This window comes from Zingiber officinale, chromosome 6A (assembly GCF_018446385.1).
Source record: "Zingiber officinale cultivar Zhangliang chromosome 6A, Zo_v1.1, whole genome shotgun sequence".
NCBI classification, from domain to species: domain Eukaryota; kingdom Viridiplantae; phylum Streptophyta; class Magnoliopsida; order Zingiberales; family Zingiberaceae; genus Zingiber; species Zingiber officinale.
The window spans coordinates 140,169,814-140,182,340 of NC_055997.1; the positions used below are offsets into that span (position 1 = coordinate 140,169,814).

General features: G+C 40.0%; 1 protein-coding gene across 1 annotated transcript; it reads right to left on the reverse strand.

Moving 5' to 3' along the window:
* Window positions 1-6,509: 6,509 nt before the first annotated feature.
* Window positions 6,510-8,358, reverse strand: LOC121994495 (mitogen-activated protein kinase 1-like). The gene is made up of 6 exons (XM_042548506.1): window positions 8,038-8,358; window positions 7,823-7,952; window positions 7,599-7,736; window positions 7,179-7,511; window positions 6,892-7,072; window positions 6,510-6,793 (listed from the first exon to the last, which is right to left on the reverse strand). Exons 1-6 carry the CDS (start codon window positions 8,256-8,258, stop codon window positions 6,621-6,623), a joined length of 1,176 nt encoding a protein of 391 aa, XP_042404440.1. The 5' UTR covers window positions 8,259-8,358; the 3' UTR covers window positions 6,510-6,620.
* Between the last annotated feature and the right edge of the window lie 4,169 nt (window positions 8,359-12,527).

Sequence of the window (12,527 nt, forward strand, 5' to 3'; positions counted from 1 at the left end):
GTTTCCTAAGTGTTTGCTTCTATTTGGTTTTATAATCCTACAATTGGGGAATTGTTAGGGATAAAGATGGTGTCATATGATTAGAATATTTTTATTTCTTTGTCTTGAAAATTGAAATACAACATTAGGGATAAGATAGCCATTTTATAGTCTAAAGAGTCATTTCGTCTTCTTGAAATTTAGGTCAAGCATTATGACCCATTTTGATCAACAGAGTCTATTGAATAAGTGTCATCTACTTTGGCCCTTGGAACTAGTTGCTAGAAATTATGGCTATGGTAACAGCACAACTTATTGTGCTCTCACTTGTAAGTTGTAAATTACGGGTATTTGTCAAATTCAATCTGTGTACCAGAGGTATGCCTAACAACGTTATATCAGCCCTAATATTGTATTTTACAAAAACCTAACGAAATCAATTTTATGGACTGCATGGTAACCCGAGGTAGTGCCAATCTCCTTTCCTAGCAATGATCGTGTCACGTTCCTCACAAGTTAGACTTCTTGTGTGTGACATTAGCTTCGTTTGTTAGGGCATCCCGAGTATTATAATATCCTAAATAGTATATAATCCTCCTTTTATATATATATATATATATATATATATATATATATATATATATATACAAACAAACAAACGATTATGCTACCCTGTGGACTATATGCTGCGGACCGCTGCGGACAGCGCTCGTGGCAAACTTCACGTCACGTATTTTAATTTTTTTCTCGCCACGAGTCCCTGCAATCACAGCGTTTTAATTTTCCTCCCCGATCCGACGCGGCGCCCCTCTTCCTCCCTCGATGCAGCCCAACTCGGTGCCCTAGGAACCAGAGAAGCCCTCCTCTTCCTCCTCCCTCCTTGTTCCCTCCCTGTGCCCTAGCTCGTCGCTCTCCTCTTCCTCCCAACGCCGCCCCAACCGCAGATCCTCTTCCTCCCGACGCTAGGGCACTACTCGCCCTAGAGAAGCCCTCCTCTTCCTCCTCCCGACGCTAGGGCACTACTCGCCCTAGAGAAGCCCTCCTCTTCCTCCTCCCGACGCTGCCCCAACTCACCGCAGATCCTCTTCCTCCCGACGCTAGGGCACTGCTCGCGCCGCAGAGAAGCCCTACTTTCCTACTCCCGACGCTGCCCCCTGCAGAAGTAGAGCTAAGTCTTTGATCTGCAAAGTAACGTGTTGTCTCATTTAATGTGAAATAAGTGAGTATATTCCCTGTTTTGATTGCGTTTGGTTGTTGTCTTGATCTATCAGTTAGGTTCTCGAAGCTGACTATTTTTTCACACAAGGAAGATCTAGGAAGGTAATATATTATATTCTATCAGTGATTCTAGGAATGTTTAAGCAGAAATAAGTCAGTTTGTTTAGATGCGATCATTTCCTAGTGAATTTTGCTTCTTGTTTGTCTTTCAGCATTGATAGTATTGTGAACTGTGAAAAAGAAGATATTTTCCAATTCGGCCTCATTCTTCTAGAGATTGTCACAGCTTAATATTATTATTTTTAAATATATTTTTTTAGGTAAAATTTAAATATATTTATTTAAAATTAAAATAAATAATAATAATAATATATATGTATATAAGTAAAATATTATTATAAATTTAAAATGGAGTACAATATATGAAAAAAATTACACTAGTATAAAATTAAAATATAACATTTTCATGGATTGTTATTATATTGTGATCAAATATGTTTAACTAAGTCTGCACGAAGTTGGTGATGCACATGATTGTCACGTACTTTGGAATTTGTCTAGAGATAATCAAGAAATCCTTGATTTGAACCTTGAATGGATTGTGCAGGTTTGTCACCTTCATCGTTGTATCAATTTGTCACCTGACCTTTTCATCTTCAACAATCATGTTGTGTAAAATAATGCATGCTGACATAATATGTTTTGACTTTTTTTTGTACCAATAATGAGTTGGACCTCTGACAATTACCCATCGAGCTTGGAGCATTCCAAATACTCGTTCAATATCTTTTCTTGCAGTCTATTGTCTTTCCTTAAACAATCTCCTCTTGGGATCTTCCGGGCAAGGAAAACCTTTCACTAAAATAGCTTATTCCAGATATATTCCATCTGTTAGATAATACTCTTTTGTATATTGAGTCTCATTGATCGTGATATTTTACGATTCTCCATACATGTGGTAAAAGGTGATTCGCTGGCCCCCAGCGCCCTCGCCAACTCGTCCCTAGGTCAACAAAGAGGAGGTAAATTACGAGTGAGTACTAGTGTTGGATCCCAGGTGGTCGACTAGAGGGAGGTGAATAGCTATTTACTTGGTTATAATCGGGGAGGTTGTTAATCCAAGAATGATGAAAAGTTCAATATTATCTCTTTCGAGCAGAGAAGTCTCTTACAGCAATCAAAGCTCACAATCACGAAGATAAATAGACAAGTAAACGATTACAAGTGTTGTTTCTCTTTTCTTTTTTGTTGTATTTAGCTTATGGAACCAAGACTGTATTTATAGCCCTGGTTGAGGCGCCTAGAAGGGTTTCAGGCACTTGGAGGGGGATAAAACTTTATCCTTGTCGCAACGGATCACGTTTGACGTGATCCGGATAAGATTCAAGGTAAGGGCGCCTAGATTCAGTCCGGGTGCCTGGATTCAGTCGAGGCACCCGGGCCTAAGTTAATAACTTGTTAACTTGTTTGGTCCGAGTTCTTGCTCCGGTTCCGCTCGCTTAGGTCCGGGTCTTCCGCTTCAGCTCCGGCTCCACTTGGGTGATCTCGGCTTTCCGGAATAGAACTCATCCGAACCCAACTTTCGGCCTTCGAGCAAGCTTCCGCTCCGGCTTCTCGTCCCTCGGAAACGCCACACGCCTCCTTCTTGTCTGCCCGCGTATTCATCCGCAACACCTCGTCTCTCGAACGCACCGAGCCCATCAGCTCTCTCCCGTGTCGTCCTTCTCGCTAGCTGCGTCTTTTGCTCGACTTTCCTGTGCTCTTAAGCTTCTGCACATTTAGACACAGGGTTAAACACCTACAAGACTTAACTTGACTTGGTGGATTACATCAAAACTACCTGGGATACCAACAACTAGCCATTAGTGTAGGTGGCAAGGCATGGGGGGGAGGCATGTTCGGATACGTCGAGTTTTAACCCCAAGGCCTGATGTGGCAATACCCAATGCTTTAACCACCGCACCGCCCCGAGGGGACTACGATTCTCCATACATGCTCGAGATTACATGCAATGTCATTATTTTCCTTGTGATATTTTTTATACACAAGCTACAATATGTCCTCATCACTGTGGCTGCTACGATACACACTATAAACACTATTATAATTTGTGTTGAAGCGATCTACTTTTTTATATGGTATTGTGTTAGTGCAATCGTATGACACTTGTAATTCTATTGGTTGTACCTGAAGGACGATTCTCATTGTAGTACCTTGCAATATGTCTGAAAAAAGCATCTACCTTCTGATCATTGTCAATAATTGGATCTTCGCTGATAGTAACAAATGATCTCACTACAACCTTGTATTCAACCTTACTCCATGTTGACCGCTTTTCTTCTACCCGCAGCGCCAGAATTCTCCTTTTCCAAATTTATAAATTTAATTGGGGATTCATGGTCACAGTCAAACACTTGAGTCATTGGAACAAAAGCTAGAGTAAACGACTCATTTTTCGCCAGAGATGTAAAATGCATACCGGTTGCATGTGGATTAGATGAATAATTTTGTGGATATTGATTATATCGATAATTTGATGGATATAAACTATATAGATTTGGTGGGTATATATTATGTGGATATGGAAAATATGGATAATTTGATGAAATTTATGAATTTTGGGAAAAATATTTTCTTCTGGCAATTTTTGATAATTCATAAAATTTCTAAAAAATCTTCGGTTATTTTAATCCATTTTAGAGGAAAATATGAGAAGATTTTTAGAGGTTGTTTTTGTTTGAAAGATTGAAATAAATTGATGAATATTTATAGATGAAATTTTAATTTGTTTATTAAAAATGTTAATTAGCTGATTGGTTTTTAATTATAAAATTTTAAATTTTAATTTTTTTAATAGTATATATATATATATATATATATATATATCTTACTATTTTATTAAAAATCTCCCCCCTTTACTAACTAATTTTGGTGAAGCCTAAATTGTATTTACGTTAATGTCCTTTTTTCTATTTACACTAAAAATAATTGAAGGTTTATTAATAATTCCACAAGCGAAACAATCAGTGATCTAGAGTTCGAGACTCAGATACAGCGTATTATTATAAATTTTTCTCATCATTAATTTTCTCTGATTGTTTTATATAAAAAAAAATATAGTTCTCTTTAGTCCCATATCTTAAAATTCACAACACTATGATCAAAAAGCTTCTATAAATATTTTAGGCCGACGATGTTAAAAAATATATTTTTTTTAGTTTTTTTTACTAAGACAAGTATAATATTAATTTCTCTAATTGTTTTATATAAAAAAAAATATAATTATCTTTAGTCCCATATCTTAAAATTGACAACATTATGATCAAAAAGCTTCTATAAATATTTTAGGCCGATGTTAAAAAATATACTTTTTTTAATTTTTTTTTTACTAAAACAAGTATAATATTAAATTAAAATAATTTTTTACATAGGGAAGCCCGTTGCTGGGATTCTCTAGCGCCACTATTGTATGAGTCTGACGAATCTTACCCAAATTGGGTCTAACAAATCTTATCCAAATAATTAATTCTTGGTTTATAAGGGTTATACTAGAAAATCTAAATAATTCGGATTTTCAAAGATCCAAATAATTTATATATTATTATATTACACACGCGTGTACATAATCACACTAGTATTAATAAAAAAAATAAGAATAGGAGACGTGGGATGAGTCACGTACGTTCTTAAGCAGGAGACGTGGGATCTCACGTACAGATGAAAATAAATAAATAAAAAATTCAATGAACACTTTTAGAGCTTTCGATGGGCTAGTCTCGTTCAAACATTTTCACCTATTAGTTTTAACAACCATTGAAGTATATTAGTATAACACTCCATTAATTCTTTCAAATGTGGATGCTCTCTAATAATTTTAGAGTAAAATATACACAAAAGATAAAGGTTATATTTAATTCAAAAATCTTTAATCAAATTATAAACACAATTAAGAATTTAACCTAAATATTTAATAAAGATTTTCTTTCCAATAATACATATTTTTAACTTTAGAGCAATTACTTTTAAATTTTAAATATATAACAAATCTTGAATAATGAGATCTTTCAAAAATTTTAAACAATTTCTAGCCCTATCACATGTAATTGAATTTGTTTGACTCGCATTTAATTCGCCCATAAACAAGGGAAGAAATTGACTGTGCATGAAACAATCTAATCCTCCAAATGGTACTTAGGAATCATGTCAATTTCACGGAATAAATTTTCCTTTTGTTTTGTAAACACAAGCTCCCACGCCTGACATAGTTGATACTATATGAGTATTTAATATAATAAATTTTAAGATTAATTTTCAGTAAGGATAAAATTATTTTATAGTTGATACTAAAAGGTTACTGTGTTAGAATAAATACTCCTATGATTATTCCCTTTTAGAGTGTAGGGAGGGGCCGTTAAATATGATGACTTCACCTTTTGATGCAACAAGTTCAGCTTGGAGGTCTCCACGAATTGACTTAGTTGGTAATGCATGAATATTTGCTCTAATAGATTTTAAAGTCAGTTTCTAACGGGTACAAAATATCTTGTTCGGTGTCTGATTTCCTCATACAAATGACTGCTCCACTAAGGCAAAATATCTCATATGATTTATCTGTATGTATCTTGCCGTGAGACTGACAATACTAAATTGTTTGAGTTGAGTAATATTACCTTTTGCTCCAACAAGTACTGAAAGAGCCCCACAAGTGTAGTTGAGTTGATATTCAGGCAAGACTTACTATTAGAGAGGCATGATTCAATTCCTGATAAATACAGCTACTATTTTAGATTATCTCGTGCTCCTATCTAAAAATATCGCTCGGTTAAGATTGAATAAACCTCTATAATTTATCTCCTTTTAAATTATATGGGTTGCTTTGAGAACCACCACCAGTCAGCATGGAAGGCTTGGTGATTCTACTGTAGGGATCTTATGTTCCTTTAACTTGAAGTCTTTCTCGGTTCACTTGTCTGCATTATTCCTCTGATATAATTACTCAGATGGTATATATGGCAAGAGGAAGGATAGCGCAAAAAAAATACACATAGATGATAAAATTTCATTTGCAGCTGTCTTTTCTTTCTCTTGCAAATCTTCCATTCCTAGCACTCTCAGTCTCATTTCTTCCACTCCAATGATGTCTTGCATAGCTCGGAGTGCAGCAGCTAGAAGCCACTGCATTCGTACGGAAGCACCAATTTATTGCCATCTTTTCTCCGATAGTAAACATAGATTTTGCTTTGACCACACAAAACAGTACTAGTTCGAGCGACAAATCATAACGAATAATCGAGATGCACTGAGCAACTATTCTCATCATGAGGTAAGTATTTACACCAATGAGTCAATAACACCATCAGAAAGATAAGTAAATTAAATTGTTTGGTCCACTGACCAGTAGGCCAATAAGAAATACTTGAATTTCATTGTTGGTGCGCAGGGTTGAAAGCAAGAGCCTCCTTGTAGATAAGCTCTTTCATCTGTTCTTCAGAGAGAGCTGCTTGCTCAAAGTCAAAGTTGAAGGGCACATTGCACACTGGCTCATCACTTATATCATGCAAAGAGGCTAAGTAAGGATGTGCGAGCGCATCCTCAACTAACGGAGAAGAAAAACAGTCATTGTTTAAACAAATTTAAACAGATGGTTAGAAAATTTGTCCAGATTAAAGAAAAAACCACATTGTAAGAACTCACCAGTTATTCTCTTTCTAGGATCAAATGTCAACATCCTTTCGACTAGATCGATGGCTGTAGGGTGAATATGGGGGAATTTTTGGGGGAAGGACTGGCGCGGATGGCGAGGAAGATGGCGAAGGTATCTTCTTGCATTTTCACTCAAAAAAGTCAAATCAGCCTCATCTGGAGTGCCGATAACCTGCACGATATGAGTCATATCGGATACGACAATCATCATGCAAATTCTAGGCAAAAATGACAATTTGGATATTGATTTAAAGTTTAGAAGAGAGGAAATCGATTACCCCCATCAATAGATTTAGTTGGTTAGTATGATCCCTTCCGGGAAACAGAGGCTTCCGGTCCATAAGTTCCATGAATATGCAGCCAACAGACCACACATCAATGGCTGCCGTGTACTCTGAAGAATTGAGCAACAGCTCTGGTGCGCGGTACCATCTCGTAACAACATATTCAGTCATAAAATCGGTTTCTGAGGAGGTGCGAGCCAGTCCAAAATCGCAAATTTTCAGATCACAGTTGGCATTTAAGAGGAGATTGCTTGGTTTCAGGTCTCTGTGGAGAACATTTGCTGAATGTATGTACTTTAGCCCACGAAGAATTTGATAAAGGAAATACTGTGGAAATTTTTTTAAAAAAAAATATGAGTTTAGTCGATTAATTACAATGTTTAGAATAAATAATGAATGAGATTGAAGCATAACCTGGCAATGCTCCTCGGAAAGTGCTTGATTTGAACGGATGATTTGATGGAGATCCGTGTCCATTAACTCATAAGCAATGTAGACATCTTTAAACGCATCGCGTACAGCCGGTGGAATCAGATCTCTGATGGTAACAATCTGCAATTCGAACGAGGTTGTTGAATCTCCTTTTAACACGTATTCATATAAGCGAGAAGTAGAAATTCATGAAACTCGCTGCTGACATTTTCATGATCCATGTGCCTGAGAAGCTTGATCTCCCGCAGCGTCCTCTTCGCGTCGATCTTGTTGTCGAAAGCATTGGCGATCTTCTTAATCGCCACTTGCTCCCCCGTCTGTGAATTCAAAGCGGAACTGCAACCACGATTCGATGTGAAAATCACAAATTAAACCACCGAAAAGCAAAATGAATGAAGGGGAACAGGGGAGGAGGAATCACCAGACGATCCCGTAGGCGCCCTTGCCGATGGGGATAATCGGGGGCTTGTACTTTGCGGTGACCTCGAAGATGTTTTCGAAGATGTTGTATTGGATGAAGCGGCCGCCTTGGCTGAGCGTCGCCTTGATGCCCTGGAGCCCTTGCCCCGGCGGCGGTACCGGCGCCGGCCCTCCGACCTCCTCCGCCATCTTCGAGTTCGCAGGCTGACCTCCCCCCTCCATCTTCACCTCTCTCTATCGCTCCCTTCTCGAACTTTATTCCCTCTTTTTTCTCTCGGCGTCGCTGCTGCTCGATCTATATTTGGCCATCACCACGGATTGGAAGACGAGATACGAGGAAGGATAAAAATAGGTGCAGGAGTCCATTTATGAACGTGTTTACGTAGGCTGCCTGATTTACACAAGTTCGGTTTTGATTTACGTTGGAAATTTTAACAGGTCGATCGTAAAAATTAAATATCTGGAGTATTGAAAAAAAAAATGGAGATAGAAAGAACGCAGCCACGACTGTACTAGGTCAAGTTGAACAATCTTGTCAAATGAGTTACATTCGAACGTACTAGATAGATAGTTAGTTGAGAGAATTAAAGTTGGTATGGACGTTGGGTTAAGCATATGCTAATGGATTGGAGCTGGTTGATAATTTTTCCCATAGGTTTAGGATCCCATGGGAGAAATCTAAAAGAGGGACGGATTTGGAAAAAAAAATCGGATTTAGATTCGGATTTGGATTTAGATTAAGAGACTTTTTTCGGATTCAGGTTAAGACGGATATAAGCTATTATCCCCATTCTCAAATTTACCCTGATATGATATGGTACGGCGATAGAGATGGAAACGGGGATGGAAATAAGGATGGGGATGGGAATGAGATTCTCACATATCCTTTTATATTTATTCTCATGGATGAAAAGCAGGTATTTGGATCAGGATGTGGATTTAATTTCCACATGGGCGGGGATGAGGATTCCCCGATTAGATAAGAGCAGAGATAAAATTCAGGGGCTGGGATAAGGATGACAATGACTCGGATTTAAACCCGGCCTCGTATTAAATCCGGCCCGTTCGGGACAAATTTAAACTCAGTCAAACAGGTTATGAGATGGATTTAAACATGTTGACCAGGTTTAGAAGCGGGTCCAGGGTGTGTTAGCGGGTTAGCGGGTCCAACCCACCCTGAACTCGCAGGATTTTGAGGGGTTTTGTTGGTTCCGGTATCTCCCAGAGTGCGCAAACTGATATTGATCATCGAGGCTAGTGTTCGACACTATCTCCGTAAACGATATTGCTCCGCTACGGTGCTAACGAATAGCAGCAATTCGTTCCCAAGATACTGTTGGTGCAACCTTAGGTCAAGGTTGACCTGGTTGACTTGACTCGAGTTGACCTGACTCTAGTTGTATTTTGATGTTTGACGAGAATAGAAAAGTTCTATTCTGATGTTTGACGAGAATAGAAAAGTTCTATTCTGATGTTTGAAGAAAATAGAAAAGTTGTATTCTGATGTTTGACAGAATACAAACTTGGGAGATTGCGGGTGCAAGCTTTGGTCAAGTTTGACCTGGTTGACCCGAGGTGAGTTGACCTGATTTGGGAAAATCCTGGTGAGTGAAGCCAGGTGAAAATCCTAGTGAGTGAAGCTAGGTGAAAGTGGAAGTCTTGGTGAGTGAAGCTAGGCAGTTTGGAAGTCCTGGTGAGTGAAGCCAGGCAAGGGAAATCCAGATGGGTCAAGGTTGACCAGACATCTGGTGAAAAGTCCAAGCAGGGAGCTTGGCACGGGAAAAGTCCAAGTATGGAGACTTGGCACGGAGAAGACCAAGTTGGAGACTTGGCACGAGAAGTCGGAGAGAGCTCGGTAGCTCGGGAGCTCGGTAGCTCGGTAGCTCGGTAGCTCGGGAGCTCGGTAGCTCGGTAGCTCGGTAGCTCGATAGCTCGGTAGCTCGGTAGCTCGGTAGCTCGGTAGCTCGGGAGCTCGGTAGCTCGGTAGCTTGGTCTCCGGACGAAGTCGGAGAGAGCTCGGTAGCTCGGTAGCTCGGTAGCTCGGTAGCTCGGTAGCTCGGTAGCTCGGTCTCAGGACCAGGTAGGATTTAGGGCTGGGAGCTCTAAACCTGGATCAGCCTGGAGACCGATCAGGAGAAAATGCCGCAGAAGCAAAAGGGTGGTGGATCGGTCTATGAACCGATCCACATCCAATCTGATCGGTCGCCACGACCGATCAGACCATCCTCAGACCGATCAGGCTGTTGTCTGATCGGTCCAAGGATCTGCGATCGGTCTGCTGACCGATCCACAGTTAAGATCATTGTGCATGCGCTTTCTCTGATATTTTCTGATCCGCACTTCTTTTTGCCCATATCTGTTTAACCTTCTGCTGTGAGTCTTTTGGAGATACAGGTTGCAGGTACCATACCAGTGCTTAGTTTCAAATTAAGCCTCATCAAAGGAATGAGACAAAAGATCTTTCCACTGCTTTCTCTGCGTCAAATACATTTGAAGCAGCAATGGCTACAGGTTGTGATTGGCTGTGTTTCTGACAGTGATCAGGTGGCGATTGGCTTAACTCCTGGTGATTGGTTCGAGCTCAGAGGCACCAGTGAAGACCGTGGTTCTATTGGTGTGAGCTCAGAGAATCAGAAGAGGAAGAGAAGCGATTGGCGAAGCCGTAGCTTGCAGCAGGGATTCGGTGCAGATTGGCAGCGATCCGGTGCAGGCTGATCGAATGCAGAGACATAAGAAGCAGTGTATGCTGGAAAGAAAATATAACAAGAAAAAAACAAGAAGCAAGAAAAAAAGGTGTGTGTGTTTTGGTTGAGAGCTTGCTGTGCTCTTGGACTCTGTCTTCATCATCTTCGTGGCTGTGAGCTTACTTCGATTTCCTTTGAGCCACTGTGATCTGTAAGTCTTGTGTGCTTCATTTTAAATTTGTTCAAGACTTTGAGGAGAGGTTTCTCCACCGAGAAGGAGAGCTTCATTAGCCGGAGTCATCCGGGGTGTGATCTACCGAAGATCAAGGCCTCGTCCACCTTACGGACACGCCGAGGAGTAGGGGCAAGTTATCCCCGAACCTCGTATATCCGTGTGTTAGTGTGCTTGTTTCCTTCTTGTTTTAGTTTCCTAATTCCGCTGTGCTAACAAGTTTCTTTGTAGAAATTTGTGTTTAAGTTTTTAAGAGGCTATTCACCCCCCCCTCTAGCCATCTAGGATCCTAATAGATACAACGACGAACGTCTCGGAATCGTAGCACTCCGAATTCTGAGACCAGCGAACCTTCTCGTAGGCTATTTGGACTCTTTATGCACAAGATAAGATGAATGCTCAAGAGAGAGTAGAATAGATGAATTCGATGATTCGAATGAATTTTCCAGCATCTGGAGGGTTCTATTTATACCAAATGAAGAGGTTGAATGCCTTTTGGGTGAGTGGATGTGTTCTTTAGGCTGGATCGATCTGGATAGTCCATTCTGAAGAGTTATAACCCTTCACATATCTCACTTTAATCTCATCCATCAGATCTGAAGAGTTGTGACCCTCAGATCTCGCATATTGTCATCAGCCATCGGATCTGAATCTACTGATCCATTCGATCCAACGCTTCAGATCAAGCCTCATCCCAAGTGGTGAGATTGTGACTCTTCGCGATCTAATGCTCCAGATCGCATCACCGACGATCCATCACACATCTTTGATCAACGGTAGTCATCCGTTTGCTCCAATCAACAGTCCAGTCATCTCTTCTTGCCCCACGTGGATGTCACATAGGCATTGCCATGTCAGATACGAGTCTGACACGTCACCCGAGTGCCACGTAGGCACTGCAATGTCATATAGAGCATAAATTTAAGCTCCCGAGGTGTGATGCTCCAGATCGCATCACTGATGATCCATCACACCTCTTTGATCAACGGTAGCCATCTGTTTGCCCCAATCAACAGTCCAGTCATCTCTTCTTGCCCACGTGGATGTCACATAGGCATTGCCATGTCAGATACGAGTCTGACACATCACCCGAGTGCCACGTAGGCACTGCAATGTCATCTGGAGCATAAATTTAAGCTCCTCAATGCTCCTCGCGACGATGCATACATGCAAAGTGCGCCTACAAAGCACCCATTGCACACGTGACGGGCTCACAGGTGCGAGCAGGTTGCTTGCCCCTGAGAAGAGAGCACCTGGTCTTTTTCTGAGTTAACTCCATTAACACAACATCATTAATAAGCAAAGAATGCACATCGAAAATTTCCGATGTGAGACTATTCTCCCATTCATTTCCTTATATATCATTAATGAGTAATTAATGTTTATTTGGGCCGACTTTAAACAATTAATTTTTCATTCACCTTTAATAGGTTTTAAGCAAATTAATAGTCTAAATCTATCTAAGCGAAACGTAGATTTCAATTTTGAAGTCAATTATGACTTCTATCTATTGATGGCATTCCAATTTTTCCACAAAACCGATATTGATCCATTAAGGTTCTAATATCCAAGAGG